This window comes from Sinocyclocheilus anshuiensis, unplaced genomic scaffold (assembly GCF_001515605.1).
Source record: "Sinocyclocheilus anshuiensis isolate Anshui unplaced genomic scaffold, SAMN03320099.WGS_v1.1 scaffold373, whole genome shotgun sequence".
Lineage (NCBI taxonomy): Eukaryota > Metazoa > Chordata > Actinopteri > Cypriniformes > Cyprinidae > Sinocyclocheilus > Sinocyclocheilus anshuiensis.
Genome location: NW_015537962.1, coordinates 9038 through 29858, shown reverse-complemented (window position 1 = coordinate 29858; position 20821 = coordinate 9038). Strand labels below are relative to the sequence as shown.

General features: G+C 35.6%; 2 protein-coding genes across 2 annotated transcripts; both read right to left on the bottom strand.

Moving 5' to 3' along the window:
- Nucleotides 1-204: 204 nt before the first annotated feature.
- Nucleotides 205-6319, bottom strand: LOC107667606 (protein NipSnap homolog 1-like). The gene is made up of 10 exons (XM_016459319.1): nucleotides 5900-6319; nucleotides 4707-4834; nucleotides 4213-4258; nucleotides 3726-3820; nucleotides 3064-3134; nucleotides 2830-2970; nucleotides 2097-2128; nucleotides 1804-1898; nucleotides 1632-1715; nucleotides 205-710 (listed from the first exon to the last, which is right to left on the bottom strand). Exons 1-10 carry the CDS (start codon nucleotides 5977-5979, stop codon nucleotides 646-648), a joined length of 837 nt encoding a protein of 278 aa, XP_016314805.1. The 5' UTR covers nucleotides 5980-6319; the 3' UTR covers nucleotides 205-645.
- A 1523-nt stretch (nucleotides 6320-7842) lies between these two features.
- On the bottom strand, nucleotides 7843-20359 carry LOC107667596 (leucine-rich repeat-containing protein 74B-like). Its single transcript, XM_016459309.1, has 10 exons — nucleotides 20201-20359; nucleotides 18442-18631; nucleotides 17121-17263; nucleotides 15287-15419; nucleotides 13336-13542; nucleotides 9097-9206; nucleotides 8828-8943; nucleotides 8420-8498; nucleotides 8177-8272; nucleotides 7843-8104 (listed from the first exon to the last, which is right to left on the bottom strand). Exons 1-10 carry the CDS (start codon nucleotides 20357-20359, stop codon nucleotides 7991-7993), a joined length of 1347 nt encoding a protein of 448 aa, XP_016314795.1. The 3' UTR covers nucleotides 7843-7990.
- Nucleotides 20360-20821: the final 462 nt, after the last annotated feature.

The window sequence follows — 20821 nt, the reverse complement described above, 5'->3', positions numbered from 1 at the left end:
ACACAAAATAATGATCTTTAAAAAAGCATCATATGACCCCTTTAAAGGGACAGCAGCATTTAAAATGGGACTGTTTCATAGGTAACCAGCTACATTGCTAAGTTTTTATATACACTGAAACTGAGCATGGTAATATCATAAAATTATTATAAAATAATAATAATCGAATATAGTGTAAGACTACAGATGACAGGTCAACAGAAATTATTTCGAAATTTATTATCCTAAACTGGAGTTTTAAATTTTACAACATTAAAATGAAGTATTCTGATAAACGCGTTAAATTGAACACATTTCTTTTAATTGTAGATAAAGAGCTATGCTGACAGGCAGTTTCCTCAAGCACTCCAACAGGCCAAATGATGCATCAGAAAGGAGAATGATGACTAAAAACAAGACTGTAATTTTTAAATTATATATATACTTTAACAGTCTCACACAAAGGCACTGGGGTCTGTCATTGTAGTTCTCAGATTGGCTTCAACACTGGCACACTTTTGCCTTCTTGCAGTCTACTTGCTGTCTACTTCAAGAGGACCTGAAGACCGTGATCATCTGTTTCAGATGTGTTTGAGTAAAGTCAGAACAGTAGATCTCCTGGTGGATTGTGTATTTGGTATCATCACAGGTGAAACACTGTGGATTTTACTGCAGAGGTGAATGTTCCATGGGGATCATAATTCTCGATTCCATCTTCTGGATAAGAGGCACTGTCAAAAACAGAAATAAACGAGTTTGAATGTACGGAACAGTTCTAACAGTTCTACTGAAATTCACCAGATGGCGATGTTTACAAAGAAAACACTTTGATTGTGCTTTGAATTGATTCATATTTCTGCACTACTCTAGCATACTGTGAGAAGTATGCACATTTACTTTATGCAAGGAATACCCAGAATTCCCAAATCTCCCTTTTGACTCATTATTTGATCAGACTGCCAAAGGTTAAGACATTTTTACATAATTGAAAATAGCAAATAGCATTTTTTTTTTATTTCAGAGAAAAGCGGATAACACTGAATTAAAAAAGTGGCAATGAAGGATAACACCGTTTGAAACATTTATGGTTGCATATTAAAACATAATCTACCATTCAAAAGTTTGGCAGTTTGTAAGACTTTTTAAAGTTTTTAAAAGAATTATGCTCACCAAGGCTGCATTTATTTGATCAAAAATACAATAAAAACAGTAATATTGTAAAATATTATTACAATTTAAAATAACTGTTTTCTGTTTTAATGTAGGTATTTTGAAATGCAATTTATTCCTGTTATGGTACAGCTACATTTTCAGTGTCACAAGATCCTTCAGAAATTATTTGAATATGCTGATTTGCTGCTCTAAAAACATTTATTATTATTATTATGTAGAAAACAGTTGTGCTGCCTAATTTTTTTTTTTTGTGGAAACTGTTTTTATTGTAATTGAAATATAGGAATTAAAATGTCTTCATTGTTACTGTAAAAAAAAAAACATTTGAACAGTAGTGTATAACTCTGTAAAGCTACATTAAAATAATATGTGCACATACTTTTTAAACAGACAGGCAGTATACAGTATATTATGCAGTATGCAATAATCACTACACCAATATTGTATTTCAAACACCCGCTGTCTTTGTTCTAACTCACTTGTATAGTGCACATTGACATCCCAGCCCTCTTTTAACCAAGCAGCATTTCTGGTCTCTTGTCTGGACTGCAGGTCTTTATAGGCTAAAACACATTAAAAATATTATTTTAAAGCACCTAATAATATGCAATGACCAGAAAAAGATATGTGCTCAGTGAAGGATGTTCTTACCCCATAAATGATGAACAAGATACAATTCACCGATCTGTGTGAAGAAACCACCCACTGCTTCATTGTTTTCCTGTCTATATTTGATTGCTCGAGCCCTGGAACATGATCAAATAGATTAAATACGCAACATGGTGATATAATATCAGTATTTTTCCTTAAAGGGATAGTTCCCCTTCAGTTGCTGGTCCTCACTGACTTGCATAGTGTGGAACACTATGGAAGTCAATGGGGACCAGCAACTGAAGGTGAACTATCCCTTTAAGTTAAACTCTACAATTCACACACAAACTTACCAATTATTTCCCCATTCGATCATAGTTCCGGGCTTCATTCAGTAATTTCAGGACAAAAACAGAGAAAAAAGTTCAAGGAAAAGCTCACACAAAACGTAACATTTGCTGAAATGTACTCACCCTCAGGCTATCCAAGATGTGACTTTGTTTCTTCATCAGAATCGATTTGGAGAAATTTTGCATTACATCATGTGCTCACCAATGGATCCTCTGCAGTGAATGGGTGCCGTCAGAATGAGAGTTCAAACACACAACTCCAGTCCATCAATCAATGTCTTAAGCAAAAAGCTGCTTGTTTGTAAGAAACAAATCCATCATTAAGATGTTTTTAACTTCAAGCTGTTACTTCCAGCTAAAATACGAGTCCTCTATCCATAATAACTGATATCTCCAGTTAAATATTTGTTTCATCTGAATTAGGAGATTAATGTTCATAGATCAAGCATCACTCCCAACCAAAAACAGTCCAAAACAGTTTTAAACAAATGTGTCAGTGGATTTTGATGTGAGAGGACAAGAGGGGATATACTTTTTCACTGGAGGAAGAGTTATTATGGCGTTTTATCAGCTGTTTGGACTTTCATTCTGATGGCACCCATTCACTGCAGAGGATCCATTGGTGAGCAAGTGAAACTAAATTTCTCCAGATCTGTTCTGATGACAACAGAGCTCATCTTGGATGGCCTGAATAAAAAGGTGTCTCTTTAAAACAGAATAATTAAATGCCATTTACTACTAGTTGATATGTTCTCAGTTCATAAATGTTGGGGCCGCTTCTGGGCGCAGGCTCATTCCAGAAACTAAACTCCAGAAGAAGCTGGTTGCATCGGGAGATCAACATTTTACTCCTCTCTTTTCGAAATGCAAGATACACCTGCACAGGAAACATTTTGATAAAGGACAAACAATATATGGATTTTGACATTCTTAAATCCAAAATTTAATTGCACAGAGATGTGTGAAATACCATATTGCGGTTGAGTTTGTGCAAACACTCTGTAAGAGCAGGATATCCACCAGAATACCTCCAGAGATGCACTACAAACACAAAACAGCATGTGTCACTCTAGCACTGTAACAAGATATATAAAACATCTAACAGATATTTAAACAAACCAAATCTGGTGCTTTAAAAACAATACTTTTCAAAGGTTTGGGGTCAGTTAGGTTAGTTTTTTTTTTTTTTGAGAGAGAGAGAGAGAGAGAGAGAGAGAGAGAGAGAGAGAGAGAGATTAATGCTCTTTTTCAACAAGGATGCATACATTGATCAAAAGTGACAATAAAGACATTTATAATGATACAAATGATTTGTTTCAAATAAATGCTGTTCTCCACAAAAATATTTAGCAGCACAACTGTTACATTTCTTGAGCAGCAAATCAGCATATTAAAATGATTATGTGACACTGAAGACTGACGTAATGATGCTGAAAATTCAACGTTTCCATCACAGGAATAAATTACATCTTAAAATATATTCAAACATTGTATTATTACAATTTGAAATTGTAAAAATATTTCACTGCATTACTCTTTTTTACTGTATTTATGAGCAAATAAATGCAGCCTTAGTGAGCATAAGAGACTTTTTTCAAAAACATAATACAAAAATATGTTCTTCCATCTCACCTGCCTGATCCTGTTCACCGTACCAGGTGTTCCAGCTTCCAACGACTTCACATGGATAATCTGCATCCCGATGAAGTTCTTTCTGTACCTCATCCCTCAAAATAGACACGAGACAAGAGTAGTTTAGACACAAGAGTAATTTTGACAGTAGGAGTAATTTAGAAATATTAATTTAAACTTGTTTTAAACTTAAATCACACACACACACACACACAAAAAAAATCATATAATCAATAGGCTAAAAAAAAAAATAATAATAATTTATCATGCAGTTTTCATTCCTGTGTTGATGTATTTGCTATTGAAACAGGAATTGGGGCAGGACATATTGGTACTATATTAATGATAACATATCACGGTCACATAGGACAATCAAGGAACCAAAGTACATCACATTTAGACACGGCAGGCCTGCAAGTGTCATAGTGAAATCAAGACTCCATACTTTATCAGCATTATATACTGTAAAACTCAAAAGGGTGCTTACGACATTTTATTGTATGCCTCCATGCATTCCGGCTTGACATTGTGAACTGAAAGAAAAAAAAACAGGATTCGAAGATGTCAGGAAAGACAAATGGACCAGTATCTTGCAGTGTTAAAAACTATTTGTTCTAGATGTTCTACTGTAGTTGAAGTAAACATTTTGAATTTAGTGAAACTTTTATCACTCAAATCAACCATTTAATGAAATATCACCCTCATTTTTCTAAACCCAATTTTCATTACCATTCTTCACAGAGCTGGTCTCTTGAAAACAAAAGAATTCTACAAATAAACACTTTGGAGGATGATTTATTAAAACAATTAGTACAAAACAAGCAGTTTAGGCTGTTTTTCTGGAGGAAAATGACAAGCAAGCACATCATTCATTCATGGGGATATTTTTAGCAATTCCTATCAACTATACTGCATGCACTATTTCTCCCAAGGCCTAAGCATTTGAGCGCATCCTTGAAGGTTTTAGATTCATTAGCTCACACTGAATCTTGTAGAGGTTGCTGGTGTCTTTCTTGGAGAGCAGATTGGAGTGGGCATCTTTCCTGGCATCCACTTTGTGTGCAAACATGGAACTCAACCAGCCTTCATCACTTTTATTCGCAAAGCCTCTAAAGATTCACAAGCAATACTGTTTCAGCAAGTGATGCATCACAAGCTGCAATGCACAATATTATAAAAAGCTAGTATGCACATGGGTAGTTGATGTGACATTTCAAGCAGAGACAGCAAAGGCCGGCAGTGTGACATGCTAAATTCCATCTTAAATAATTATTAAACATAGAGTTTTAATGACTTAATATTAACTTTTATCGCTTAATACTAATAGCTAACCTCCCCTTACAGTACATACAGGGTTAAAATCAAATCAGGGTCAAATGAGATGCACAATTAGATAACACTCCTTATTTTGTCAGTAAAAATACTTTTTGTAGATTTACATAGTTTGAGGACAAATTTCCTCTCTGTGGAGACAAAGTTATTATATATATATATATATATAGAGAGAGAGAGAGAGATATTATTACTTTAATAAGTAGATGTATGGTTAAATATAATATAGCATCTGCTAAAATATAATAACAATAATAAAAACTACATTCATAAAAACAAAAAATAAACAAGTAAATAAATATGTAAAAGTAGATTTAGTTTTATATCTTTAGTAGATTTAGCCTGAAGTTATTGTTGTTGTTGTTTTATTGGTTTATTATTTATGGTTAAAATCTGCTAATCTGTTAAAATATCATAATAATAATAATGACAAACTTGATTTATGAAAACCAAACGTACTGCAAGTTCAACTAAGTGCTCAAAGAAATTATTGGAATGTCAGAGGAAAAGGTTATTTCATTGGAAAAATCTCGCAATATTACCTGTGCATTGTGGGCGATAATTTGAGTAACTGAATTTATGCACTTTAAAAATCCCCTTGTCAGACTGCAGGACGCTTTTATGCAGCACATTAAGCCTACACTTTACCTTATACATTCACATATATTTTAACATAAAGCCCTGATGTTTAAAAGCAAGATTATGCCCATATTATTCATCAACTGCCCGCATACTGAATATGTGACTGAATGGACTCTAGATCTGCAATTTTACTTGCATTGCCGATTAATTTAGCAATCGTATCGTGCTACACGCATCTGTCCGTGACAAATGTACATTACCTGGCCAGCCCTGTTGAATGCACCTTGTTAAGGTAATGCTGCTGGCTCTTGATGATATGTAGAGACCGTGCTGTCGCCATTCTTCTGTCGTGTTGTTTGTAGATTCACGTCTACATGAAGTTGCGACGCGCGCGTTTGTCTGAGTTAATGTTTGACTGCGTGAACTGTTGGACTTCAGCTTCATGTGCGCCTTTGATTCGATGAAGTTTAGAAACTCGTTATCACGATGATTATTCTGTTGATATGTTCGCTGATGTAATTAAAATCCAGTCAAAGAAAACAAAAACTTTTCAAACAAGACTAATCTGGGTTGCTTCTTGACTAGTTTTAAAGGTTTTCTGGTGGAAACGTGCAGAATAATAATAATAATAAGGAAATCCGATCAAATGCAATAGGCAACCATGTTTGCTGCCTATACCATAGTAGGATTACTACAAATTAAAATGTCAGAATCTAAAAGCTTCTTATACTAACCCCCTGAGAAAAAAAAAAACATCTTAAAGGGGTCATATGATGCGATTTCAAGTTTTCCTTTCTCTTTGGAGTGTTACAAGCTCTTGGTGCATAAAGAAGATCTGTAAAGTTGCAAAGACTAAAGTCTCAAATCCAAAGAGATATTCTTTATAAAAGTTAAGAGTCAGCCACGCCTACCTAAAACGGCTCGTTCTAGGACCTACAATAATGTACAGTATTTGAAAAATAATGTGTTTTTTGAACATTAAAGCATGTCAACATATTCTGTTACCCCAAATACACCAAATAATGATCTTTAAAATAGCATCATATGACCCCTTTAAACCAGCCTAAGCTAGTTTGCAGGTCTTCGTTGGTTTTCTCAGCAGGGTGTCTATATAAAAATCCAAAACTGTGTTTTTACTAATGACATACCATGGTGTAAATCGTCAGAAACTATGGTTATGGTAATTATTTATAAGGAAGATTTCATGTGTGTGACATGGACATGACACCTCACTTGAAAAGTCTTGCAGTTTGAGAAATAAGCTTTAGAAATACAAATATTTCATGTAGTCGACATTAAAGGGGTCATATGATGCGATTTCAATTTTTCCTTTCTCTTTGGAGTGTTACAAGCTCTTGGTGCATAAAGAAGAGCCGGGACACGGCATCAACAGTATGGTGAGGGGCGTAACATTTCCGTCTCACGCTTGAGGTATTCAGCCAATCACAACGCATTGGATAGCTGGCCAATCACAGCACACCTCGCTTTTTCAGACCGATGAGCTTTGTAAAAATCGAAGCGTTTCAAAAAGGCGGGGCATAGAGGAGAAACAATAATGTACAGTATGTGGAAAATAATGTGTTTTTTTAACCTTAAACTGCATAAACACATTTCACTACACCAAATACACAAAATAATGTTCTTTTTAGCAGCATCATATGACCCCTTTAAATGAGGCCATGAAGCTGCATGCATCTATCAAAAGTGAAAGAAATTAATACATGTATTAATGCTCAAATAAATGCTGTTCTTTGAACATTCTTATCAAAGAATCCTGAAAAATTTATATCATGGTTTACACACAAATATGAAGCAGCACAACTGTTTTCAACATTTATAATAATCTTTTAAATATTAGAGTGATTTCTGAAGGATCATGTGACAGTGAACGCTGGAGTAATAATGTTGAAAATTCAGCTTTGCATCACAAGAAATAAATTACATTTTAAAATATATTCAAAACTGTTGTAATAATGTTTCATAATATTTAATGAATTGTTGATCCAAAAAATGCATCAGAGACTTCTTTTGAAAACATTTTTAAAAATCTTACCGACCCCAAACTTTTGAACAAATTCTAGCTTGCTTCACACATCATCTCAACTACCTATTTTGTAAGTAATGTTCTAAAGTCTATGGTCACTAAAGTCATCAATTCTTCTTCTAAACATTATTCTACCGAACCGTTATTCCCTTAATGCCGGAAACCATGATCCATCAACCGTGACTTGATCCAATTTACCATGTGGAGGAGTGTGGAGCGAGATTCAAATCAGTTTAGAGTCTCAGTTTTATGCAAGTTCAGAAATACACTTGACGTTCTATAAGCCTATACACATTTTGAATAAACTTCAGCTCTTTTTAAGTGCAGCATTCATTTTTCCACCATGTTTCACTTGGAGGTTTGGGAGTGTTTCTTTGGTGCTTTCGAATAAGTCTTCAAATTCCTGGTCCACACAAATATCCTACGAGAAACTGATGTTAGAGACAGAAAACCATAAGGAAATATGATAAATGAATGGGAAAGATTCACTCACAGAGAATTCTAAGAACTCAACTGCAGTTTCTGGGTTTGCTTGAACTGATTTTAAAATGGCGAAGCATCCCGCTGACTGCATTGGGTTCCTAGACATCTGGATCGTACCGAAAACCAACAAAATTAGTCATAACAAAGATAGAAATGTCATAAATCTCTTTTGACGCAGACCTAAAAGTCTAAGATTAAAAGCCATGCTTGCTTCAATTATGCCTTGCTGTTACTATTTTAATCTAATTCGTACTTTGAGAATTCGTAGAGTCGTGTTCACTTTGAGGCCCAGCGCTAAATGGATGGCTCCTTCAAGTGGTATGCGATTATTGCTGCAGACAAAGAAAAAAGACAATACTGAAATATTTTAAGCATTTGAGATACTTTTATTCTGGTTGTCAGTTTATCGACTGTTTGCAAAGTCTGGTGTTTGTTGATTTCACCACTACAAATAAATCATGAATAACTGTGCATTGTGAACTAAACTAATTTAGCAGACAAACGCTAAACAATTTCAACTGTCTACCATCTCATAATTATGGCAATAAATCAAGAACTGTGTGCACACAGAAAAGAATAGGTGAGGTGGGCCTTCAAAAAATGGACTCATAGGTGATGCATTCCATAAATACAGTTACAGTATAATCTATGACAACAGTACCTGATGTTCAGATCCTCCAGTGTATTGTTGTGTTTGAGTGCTTCCTCTAGAGCCACAGCTCCTTCTTTGCCCAGGCCATTGTATGACAAATCCACGGTTCGCACGAAGATATTTCCCTTCAAAATCAATGATAAGACCACTTTTACTGCATAGATGCTGGATCAAACAGCGTTGTTAAATCCTGACTTGATCAATGGATGTTAAGCCAAAGTAAGTTCTTAGCATGAGTGAGTGACTCTGGCAGAGGATGGACTTTATTTTCCTCTTACCTCCAGGCCTTTAGCAAATGCAATGGCTCCTTTTCCTCGAATGCAGTTCCAAGCCAGATTGAGTGACTTCATTCCCGTGTTCTCGGCAATAGCAGCACCAAGGATTTCCCCTGAGGGGAGGAGAAAGATGGAGACGAGCAACATGGGGGAGTTACTGTTATTAATTCAGTGTATTATTGTGTCTTCTACTTATAATTTAATTTCTGTATGATCTAACTGGCTAGTAACTAGTAATTTAGGCCCAAAATATAATGGTCCCTGTGTAGGCGAGTTAAAAAAAAAAGTATAATATAATATAATAATCTGCAGAAGTATGTATCAAAATAATCTGGAAAAGATTTTATTTCTAATAAATTGACACTGTATTTTTGTGATAATGATGCCAAATTATGCCTTACTTCACACACTATTTTTCCATGAACTATTCTATGTACTGGTCACAACTTGATGTCCTTGATTTAAAACCAGTTGAGAGCCACAGATTTAGTTTAAACCTTTGTCCAAAGCAACTTATTAGAAGCAGAATCCCTCTGGAGTAACCTGAGATGAAATGTCTTGCTCAAGCGTGCAATGCGATAATTCATATTTTACTCCTTGAGGGGACTGAACCTGCAAACGTCCAGTTCTGAGCTTTAGTTAGTTTAGTACCCTGTCTACCTCCCTTAAAATATAAATGTTAACTCATTTGTCATGGCAATTAACTTGAGAAACTTGAGAGATGCTCACTGCTATTCAAAAGAAATTTATACTTTTATCCAGCAAAGATGCATTCAATTTGATAAAAAAAGTGTCAGTAAAACATTTATAATGTTATAAAAGATTTCTATTTCAAATAAATGCCGTTTTAAACTTTCTATTCATCAAATATTTTTTTCACAACGGTTTTAAGCATTGATAATAATACATGTTTTTTTGTGCAGCAAATCAGTATATTAGAATGATTTCTGAAGGATCATGTGACACTGAAGACTGGAGTAATGATGCTGAATATTCAGCTTTGCATCACAGGAATAAATTACATTTTAAAATATATATTCAAATAGAAAACGGTTATTTTAAACTGTAATAATATTTCACAATATTACTGTTTTTTCAGGATCTTTAATCAAATAAATGTAGCATTGGTGAGCATAAGACACGACTTTCAAAAGTATTAAAACATCTCAATGAACCCAGACTTTTGAAAGGTGGTGTCACATTTCCTCAAACTGTTACCATTTTCAAAGCTCTTAAATAATAATAACATAAAAATCAATGAATATCATATTTGATATACATAACTATATCAGGCCTTATTGACCACATTTGCAATGGTCACCAGGGTAGCCTGCCAAGAATAAGCAGTCTATGATTATAAAAAGAAAGCCATCACCATATGTAATATGAACAGAGATGTGCCAGTGGAATCTGTTAAGGATGTATGAATCATGGCAGGTCATGGAGGAGTTCCTCTTGATTACTATATGCAATATTTTATTGAGGCAATTTCCCTATCTTCACACTCTGTCATTCATGCTGACAGCTATGGGGCTTTAGGACTGTACTCTATATCCCTCATCATCATACTGGAGTTAATGAGTTAGATCATTTGAGATCCAGCCCTCTGGATATGAAGATATTGTGCTTGTGTTGTAGCTGAATATTATTTCCAATTTGCACTGCAGTTAAGAAGAGAGCACTTAGCTATTAAAAAACAACATTATTTTGGAAAATTGCATTTCCATACATTCCCACAGAAAGATATGAATAATCTAGTGAGCCAGATGTGTTTGAAAACAGCGGATTTGAAGGTTTTTATCAGCAGGTTTCACCACTGACATGACATCCATTTATCAAAATATTAAAAATAACATTGTAGATAAAGGTTTGTTTAAAAGCAAATTCATCACCTCTCATTAGACATAACACACTAGACCAATATTTGTGTACCCACATAGCCTCATCAACACACCTCAATCAACTTTTCATTGACACCAGAAAAATAAATATGTTCATATTAACTTATACTGGATATTAAACAACATTTCTGGTCTTTGAGCGTGTTTAACTAAGCGGCAGACTTTTCACTGTTTTGTGTGTATTTACGCGTTTCAGACAGACTGTCAGAATATGGGATTTTCCAGTATCTCTGCACGTCACATACAGTTCCGCCAGCAGATGGCGACATCTGACTGTTATTATGAGTGAGTCACTGAATCGTTCAGTCAGCGAATCATTCAAACAATGATTTATTCAGTAACGAAACGAAACTAAGCCACGGAATCATGCATTTAATCGATTCGTTTAAAAAATGATTAATTTAGCAAAGACTCGGAAATGGACAGTATTGCCAATTTCGGCATTTTGTCACCAAATTTAGCGACTTTCTCATTGTTGCTGCGACTTTATTATTGTTTTGTGACAAGGAGCTATTTTGGCGATATTTGATGATTTTCTTTGGCCAAAAAAAAAAACAAAAAAAAGGCCAACATTCTGTCGTTTAACGTCTTCTCTGTTCTCTAGCGTGATTACATTACCGCTAGGCTACTGTTACGGGGCGACTGAGACGTGAGACGTGCGGATCCATCTGCAAAGCTTTTATTTAAAGGCGTGGTCATAAAACAGGCACGGTTCTGACAATGGCAAACAGGTATATTGAGGGCAAGACAAAAGAGTAATCCAAAACGGGCGTGAGTCAGTTGACAGCAAACGCTATCCAGAGGGCTTGACAAGAGGGGAAATCCAGTAACATGAGCAATAGTCCAGACGAGGTGCAAACACAGTCCGAAACAGAAAGGCAAAGGGTTAATCCAAGATAAACAGGCAAGAATCAGTTAACACGTGAAAGCGGGCAAGACAAGACTATGACTAGGAACTAAGGACTAGAAACTAGGACAGAAACCTGGCTCCGTAATGTGTTACCACTAGGAGAGTGATATACGCAAACAATACTGGGCCATTAGAGAAGGATTTGAGTGGTTGTTATATAATGTGTGTCTGATTGGCTGCAGGTGAATCCAATCAGTGCAATGGAGCATGGAAAATGTAGTCCAGGGTGACGTGCAACAGTTTGTGGCAAGCAGACGGAAGACCACGGACCGGATTCGTGACAGCTACTATATATCATACTATATATTCTACTCAAATAGAATCACAGTGGATTGTGTTTTGTCAGTGGTTTTTTGCAACAACATAAAGATCGGTGACAGGGACGAATGTGAATTTGTTCGCCAATGGCGCCGGGTGGCGCGCCATGTAGCGTCTTTGCACTTCAGGTGTCCCGAGTTCGAGTCTCGACTCGCGGACCTTTGCTGAACCTGTCCTCTCTCGCTTTCCCACTTCGCTTCCTGGCAACTTATTGTCCTATCAAAATAAAGCCATAAAACACCAAAAATAATTCTTAAAAAAAAAGGCTTTGTCTGCCATGTTCAGCATGTGTTGGAGCGTCAAATCATGGCAGCAGTTTCCTTACTCTTAATACGTTTTTTTTTTATGAAGCCTAAATGTAGTTATAGGCATATAGACAGATCACAGATTTAATTACTGCATTTATATTTCATTTAAATTGTGTCAGTGAACTGTGAGTAAAAAATAAATGTAAAGTACAAAAGGTAGGCTATTATTTATCTAAAATAAAAATAAAATTCCTCTAAAAATAAATAAAATAAAGAATCAGTTGCATATAATTCAAAAGTGAATTGAATTAATGAGATTTGCTGCATATTCATATTTTTTACTTAATTAAAAAACATCACATTTTGCCCTGTTATTTTTTCAGTTCCATAGCTTTAATAAAGCAGTGAAACTCTCCAATGGTTCCTGTCTAAGTACTGAGAGTCACTGCACTAGGCAACTAATCTTTTGCTTGGTGAACTGAAACTAAATTATCCAAATTTGTGTCTAGACATTTTTATTATACTCTGTAGTGCTGTAAAATCATCAGTATAATGAACTGCTCAAAGTAAGTGAAACGGACACATTTTAATTTCATTCCCATTGTGCAATACTTAATTGAAGGTTAATGTTCTTTTTGTTATGCATGTGTTAGGTCAAATCTCAAGCTGTTTTTTTCTAGTACTCGTCCTACTAAGTAGCCATGAAATTGTAGTCTTCCAGTCCAATCGTTACACATAACCATTCAACATGTGGCAGCCAAATGCCCCGAAACCACTAAATGCCCCTCTAAAAACAAAGTTATTTGGAGGTCTGCAGTAATCAAGCAGTGAACCTTTCACCAGCAGCTTTCACATCATCTCACACCTGCTATATCTCCGAATCTGTTGTGACTCAGGTCGAGGTTCTGAAGTTTCTGGTTGCCGATCAGAGCTGGGGACAGGTGTCTGGCTGCTCGCTCGTCCAGATGGTTCCCTGAGAGGTTGAGAGAGAATAGGGTAGAGTTTTCCAACAGCATGCTGGACAGAGCCCTGGCTCCGTATTCACCCACCCGGTTTTCAGACAAATCAATTTCTGGGAAAGAAAATAGGTTTTACAGTTAGGCTAATATCTTGAGGGATTGCTACAGAATCAACAGCACGATCATAAAAATTTTGAAATGCACAGTGAATGATGGCTACAATATTTGTTTAATAACTTGACATTACTTATGAAACAGTTGTACTGTAGCCTATGTTGTTTTGAATTGGATAGCATATATTACATTTTCATCAGCAGTCTCTAGACATTTGAACCCCATTGTATGTTTTTACCCAGAGAAGTCAGATAAAGTCAATAAAATGGCATGATTTAGCACATTGCTAACATGTAGCTAGCACGAGTTAACACATTGCTGGCGTCACCATGTGATGTATCCTAATCTTCAAGCAGAAGGAACTGGATGCATACTCTGAATGATAGCAATACAATCTGATTTGTGATGCAGCCTGGAATTAAACACACCATGTTGGTTCGTCTGGCCAGAGGAGAACTGGCCCCCACTGAGCCTGGTTTCATGATTTAGCATGTTGATAACATAATGTAGCACATTGCTAGCATGATTTAACACTTTACATCTTTTAGCATGTTGCTAGCATATTACTAGCATAATTTAACGAGTTTCTAGTATGTTTTTAGCATGATATGACGAGTTAATAGCATGTTTCTAGCATGAATTATCACATTACTAGCATCTTTTAGCATGTTGCTAGCATAATTTAGCAATATGTTAGAATGTTTCTAACATGTTTTAACACATTGTTAGTATTTTGACATGTTGCTATGTTTCTGGAATGATTTAGCACATTGTTAGCATGTTTTCACATGTTGCTAACATATCTTTTAGCATGTTTCTAACATTTTTTATATTTTTAATGTTGCTAGCATAGTTTCTAGCATAATTTAATGCATTGCTATGATCTTTTAACATGTTGCTAGCATAATTTTACAAGTTGTTAGAATGTTTCTAACATGTTTTAACACATTGTTAGTATTTTGACATGTTGCTAGCATGTTTCTGTAATGATTTAGCACATTGTTAGCATGTTTTCACATGTTGCTAACATTTTTAATATTTTTAATGTTGCTAGCATAGTTTCTAGCATAATTTAATGCATTGCTATCATCTTTTAACATGTTGCTAGCGAATGTTTCTAACATGTTTTAACACATTGTTAGTATTTTGACATGTTGCTAGCATGTTTCTGTAATGATTTAGCACATTGTTAGCATGTTTTCACATGTTGCTAACATTTTTAATATTTTTAATGTTGCTAGCATAGTTTCTAGCATAATTTAATAAATTGCTATCATCTTTTAACATGTTGCTAGCATAATTTTACAAGTTGCTAGCATGTTTCTAGCAGGATTTAACACATTACTATCACATTTTAGCTTGTTGCTAGCATAATTTAGCAAGTTGTTAGCATGCTTCTAACATGTTTTAACACACTGTTAGTATTTTAACATGTTACTAGGATGTTTTTAGCATGATTTAATATCGTATAAACGTTTTCAATCCATATGTCTATGGAAATTTGGGCCTGTTTGGAAATCCATAACGGGAATTTGTTATGCCAACATACTAAAACACCTCGCAAGATACTGGGTTTTAAAAGTGCCAGACTTGTCCAGCCCCCATGTTCCTCTATAAAAAACATGACAAGATGAGATCAAACAGACTTGAAGTTCACACTACTAGTGAATCCCAAATAAAAGCCCAAGAGAAAACAAGGCAGTGCTGTGATGTTATGTTATGTGCGGGGCTGCAGAAAGTCACCTGTGATGTAGCAATTCTCTTTGAGCATGTCAGCAATGGCAGCCCCGCCCACTCCCTCCATCCAATTATCTCGCAGATTCAGCTTCAGGATGGAGGTATTGGTTACCATGGAAATCGCCAGAGCTTTGGTACCCTACAGAAGAAAGTTTTCAAAATGTTTATCATTGTTTTGTTACCCTTATAGAATGCAACAGTCTCTGGAAGTAAACACTTTTTCACTATAGGGGAATTGATTTTGAACAATAACCTTTAAAGACAGACCTACTGTGATCTATAAGGTTGTTAATTGATGGTATGCTTTTGTTGTAGGCAGCCATCAGTCCATATTATTTCAACTTATTATTAAATAATTCATGTTTAACCGTGTAATTCTTGGTGAAAAATTACATTACCCATGATTCTGCAATGAAACCTCCACCAGAATCGTACCAGAAAAACTCTTTAGTGCCCATTAAACACTACGAATGAGGTAATAAAGTCTCTCAAACTACTTAAATTTAAGTATATGTGCATATTTTGCACTAAATGTAAAATATATTGTTTCTATAGTCATTCTATCATCAATTGTAAGTCGCTTTGGATAAAAACATCTGCTAAATGAATAAATGTAAATGTAGTAATCATCAACTTTAAATCAATCATTTTATATTTCTCCATCTTTTTTTTTATTTGATTGTCATTCGCAGTGCTTCATGGAATTGTAGTTATTTCTCTTATTAAAGCTTTTAAGTACAGAGTCTTGTACCTTTGTCCAATTTCAAATACTTTTTTACTTCAAATCAAAGTTTGGAATTCGTTGATTCACCTTATAAAACGGATAGTTCCGGTCCTTGATTCTGATTGGCTGAGCCACGTTCGAAGCTGTTGTAAATTACTCTACAAACATACACCTTTGTTTACATTTGCGAGTTGCTTGGCAACCACTTTGTTGCAACCACAACTGATTCTGAGGAACTACATTGTTTGGTGGAAGAATACTGTTTTTATTTATATCATTACACTATTTGCTCTGTTTTATTTTGTGAAACCGTACTACGTATATGGAATAACAGTTTTATAAAAGCAATAAGCCCTGTGAAGCCGTGGTTTACAGTGAATTTATAACAGCTAAGGGGGTTTTAGCTTCCGCTTCGCGTCGTGCCTAACAACGCCCCTTTAGCTGTTATAAATTTACTGTAAACCACGGCTTCTTGGGGCTTATTGCTTTATCATGGCTTGTTGGTTTAGTTCATGTCTTCTAATTCTTTACCGAAGACTCTTTAAAAATCTCTATGTGGTAAAAATTAGTGGAAAAAAATACATCCAAAATCAAGTCTGCTGAAAAGAGAATGGGCACTTTTGCACTTTATTGTATTAATTTATCTCTCTTTTAAAGTCTGACATCAAGGGTACACATACAAACTACAATGTTGTCAGTCAAAACAATCCCTGTTCACACAGATCCGTGAAAACGGCGGAAAACACTGAATTATGCAGGCCAGGCCAGTAGTTGGCGATGCCACTTATACTATGCATCTGTGCACAGACACTAACACTACCTATAGACTGAAGAGTTTACATGGAAAAACTGACTGTTTTCTATTGTCCTTTTGCATTATCAGCACTTTCCTGTTTGACACTGTAAAGCTGCTTTGGCACAATCTTGTATTGTATAAAGCGCTATATAAATAAAGGTGACTTGACTTGACTTGACATGGAGACGATAACTGTATCGCTTTCAAAAACTTGCACTATGAAACCTGTTTTCAAATCGCTGTTGTTGTGTACTGTAAATGAACGGCCAAAGAAAACTGTGTTGTGTAAACGCCCCCTAAATCAGTTTCTTTGTTCTTACCTGTGAGCCCAGCCCATAATGCATCATGTTGAGTTCACTCTGGTTCATATTTCGGAGGAAGTAGGAAACTGGAATTACATTTAGCATCTTACAAGCCTCTCTGTAGCTGGACTGTCCTGTAGGGTCATATGCTCGTCTTTCATCTAGAACAGATCAAAATACCTCTCAGAATACATTGCGATGTGGTTGCTAGGTGTTTTTTTTTTGTGTGTTTTAGGTAGTTACTTAGCCCAAGCAAGAGTCAACGTTTGGCAAGAGTCAAGGGGTCCAGACAGCCCTTTCACTCAAAACTTTTTTTTGTTAATTTACTGTCTATCTGAAGAATAATAATATATAATAATAATAAATTTCATTTATAATGCACTTTTCTCGTACTAAAGTTCTCCTGCACAAGAAAGATAAATACAATATAATAAGTACAGTATACAATACTACTACAACTACTACTACGACTACTACAAATACTAATAATAATACTAATAACACTAATAATAATAAAACTAAGAATAGTACTACTACTGCTACTACTAATAACAATAATAATAATAATAATAATAAACAAAAAATACACAACATAGAACAAAAACATAAAGAATAACTGCTTAGAAAAACAATAAAACATCTCAAGGCATTTGAGGTATCATTGATGACAATGGCGCGGGACAAGTTACGCACTAAAATTAAAAAAAATAAGGTTAGAGGTTTACTATTATCATTCTGACTTATGAGCAAAAACAATAGTGACACTTTCCTTAGCAAGCACAGTTAATCGATGCAGTCGATACAGAAAATAACCAATGTGCCGTACTCACGCGTGCAACCTAACATCAAAAGAGATGAACTGGTGTGACTTTGTAAACCAAATACGACAACAATGTATCATTGTTTCTCATTGAGATGCGCAATTATCATGAATGTGGAAAATCCCCAAGCCATTCATTAAGCTATGCGGAGGCACACAGCAGTAATCTAGCAGATGGCTATCTCTAATAAGCTGAATAAACAGCCATCAGAGAGATAGTGAGAGATGGATGGAGCCGTGATTTATGTATATGTAAAGGAGTGTGTAGGTGTTTCGGTATCTGCAGAACAAGCAGGTGAAAAATGAGAGCGAGAGAGAGAGACCTGTCTGAAATTACAAGCATGACTCACGGCCGTTTGCCTGTTTTATTCCCCGTTGAGTGGCAACATCATATTCTGTGCCCCTTAGCTCTTTGACACCCTCTATCAGAACGTGCCTCACCCACGTCCCCCCATCGGCCCACTCTTTCTCTCTCTGTCCGCTCATATTCACACTTTCACTTTTAATAAGAACTCTCACTGTGAAATCTGTCGAGTTCCAGGTCTGTGTCAAAATCTTCGTCACAGATGACACTCTCTTCCTCCTGCTGCTGTTCATCACCTGGATGGATACCTCCACCTTCATCCACCTCAGCTTCTTCATTTGCACAATCTTTATCCTGAAGGCCCATTCTTGTGCTTTGATGCTGGCTGGGCGGTCTAGACACTCGCTGAGCAGAAGGACACAGAGCATCTTCTCAGTAATGAGAATTCATCAGTTTTGCAAAATTCGTTCTCCATCCATCCATCCATCCATACATCCATCTATCCATCTATCCATCTATCCATCTATCTATCTATCTATCTATCTATCTATCTATCTATCTATCTATCAGGCCCATAAACCTTCAAACTTCAAAGGCTTTTTAAGCATCTTTGAAAACTTTCAAACAAAAATTTGTCAAGCCAGCATTCCATGGCTGTTTCGGCAAACTCTGCTTCTCTAGTTAAAAATTACACTTACATGAATTTCTGTTTCACTTCTGAATGGCACACAACCTTACCATTCACAAGCCATTTTACTTCTGCAATGTGACATATTTCCAAGTGAAACATACTGCGAGGCAAAAAAACATAGTGTAGAACTTGATTTTATTAATCAGGAATGTATTGGATTTTGTAAACTGGTCACATACCAGAATGAAGCCAGATGGTTTGCGGTGAGGGGTTGCAAAGTTACTGTATGTGCCCACTGGTGCTGAGATGAGCGGGCGTTTACAAATCATTCTCTATTGGAGCTGAGCGACAGGCTCATGCGGGGGATTGACAGTGGAGCGAAGCAAGCAGAGAGAGCATCAAAAAGTTGAGAAAACCAATGAGATGCAAAAGAAGAAGAAGAAACAGGTCGGAAGCCAATCATATTGTAATCATTTGATCAAAATATAATGCTAGAGCAGGAGTTTCTGGTGGATTTTTTTTGTCTTAAAAATACAATAAAAACTGCAATATTGAGAAATATTATTACAATTTAAAATAACTGTTCATATTTGGAAATATTTTCAAATGTAATTTATTCCTGTGACGCAAAGCTGAATTTTCAGCATCATTACTCCTTCAGTGTCACATGATCCTTCTGAAATCATTCTAATTTAATGATTTGATGCAAAACAGTTCTTATTATCAATATTGAAAACAGTCATGCTGCTTAATATGTTTGTGGAAACCATGAATCATAGTTTTTCCAGATTTTTTGATGAATAGAAAGAACAGCATTTATATAAAATATAATTTTTTTGAACAGTTTAGTACATCCTTGCTAATTAAATATTAACAAAGAAAATGTATTGACCGGTAGTGTATTATATTATTCAGATTTATGATATAATTTGAATGGTTTTATGGTGGCTAAACTGTGGCTGGGTTAAAATAATGTCTATTAAATTTACACTGTATGTTTACTTTGAGCATTCAAAAATTAAGCATTTTTCCAACTAAAATCATTCATATTTATTGACTGTGTATTGAAAATATTCATAAACTTGAAGATATTCACACTCCCTTCTTTCACACCATTGGACATGTACTATAGAAGGGATCTGGAATGTCAGCAACCAGTGTTCAACCAATCATATGCCAAATATTATCACTTCCACTAAATCCTAAAATCTCATTGGTTGAAAGAATGTGGAAAGGAACATGTGCTACTTGGCTGAATGACATTGAGCCCACTCACCCTCATCATTTGTTTTCTTAACACACAAGCATATGAAATGGCATAAAACCTGAGCAGGGACACTCACTTGGCCATCCACACTTCCTCTGCTGTAGAGACTCCTGGGTCTGCTGACCGGCCTGCTTGCGATTCCTCCCAAATCATCTTCTTTTCCACCTTCATCTCCATCATCTTCACACACTAATGGAAGAATACTTTCTTTTGTCACTTTTTTGCCCACTACCATTGTATGTATGATGTGCGAGTTTCCAAACAAATGTTTAAACTAAACTAAATCACATTCGATTCACTCCGGTTTCCAAAGCCAGACAGGATCAATATCCTTAAATAAAATAAAATCTATGAGAAAGCAAATCAGTGCAGTACTGTCTCCTGTTGCCCCAGACTAACCTGCTCTGTGGGAAGGTCGTATTTGACCGACAGTCACTTTGACTAATTGCAGAGCTGCATTTTTGGACAGCTCATCCAATCAGCAGGGGAGCCTGAACAGTGAGGGTGGGCTATTGTTCAGCTCATTTGTTTTGTTGACTGGTTGCCATGGTGTCATTTCTCCTCTCATAAAGCTGCACTCAATCTGTTTCTGCAGTGAGTGGTGAGAGAGAAACAATTATGTAAAAAAAGAACATACATCCTCTCAGTACACAATCAACTGCTCTCTATAGAAAGTTATAATTTATATATTTAATGA

Excerpts from the sequence above, each read along its gene's own strand:
- LOC107667606 (XM_016459319.1), bottom strand. The coding sequence starts at position 5,979 with ATGGCGACAGCACGGTCTCTACATATCATCAAGAGCCAGCAGCATTAC. Across the intron at positions 4,835-5,899 it reads CATTCAACAGGGCTGGCCAG|AGGCTTTGCGAATAAAAGTG; the intron begins GTAATGTACATT and ends GTGAATCTTTAG. Across the intron at positions 1,899-2,096 it reads ATCGAATGGGGAAATAATTG|GGCTCGAGCAATCAAATATA; the intron begins GTAAGTTTGTGT and ends ATCATGTTCCAG.
- LOC107667596 (XM_016459309.1), bottom strand. The coding sequence starts at position 20,359 with ATGGTAGTGGGCAAAAAAGTGACAAAAGAAAGTATTCTTCCATTAGTG. Across the intron at positions 17,264-18,441 it reads GGAACTCGACAGATTTCACA|ATGAAAGACGAGCATATGAC; the intron begins GTGAGAGTTCTT and ends GATCTGTTCTAG. Across the intron at positions 15,420-17,120 it reads ATTATGGGCTGGGCTCACAG|GGTACCAAAGCTCTGGCGAT; the intron begins GTAAGAACAAAG and ends TTTCTTCTGTAG.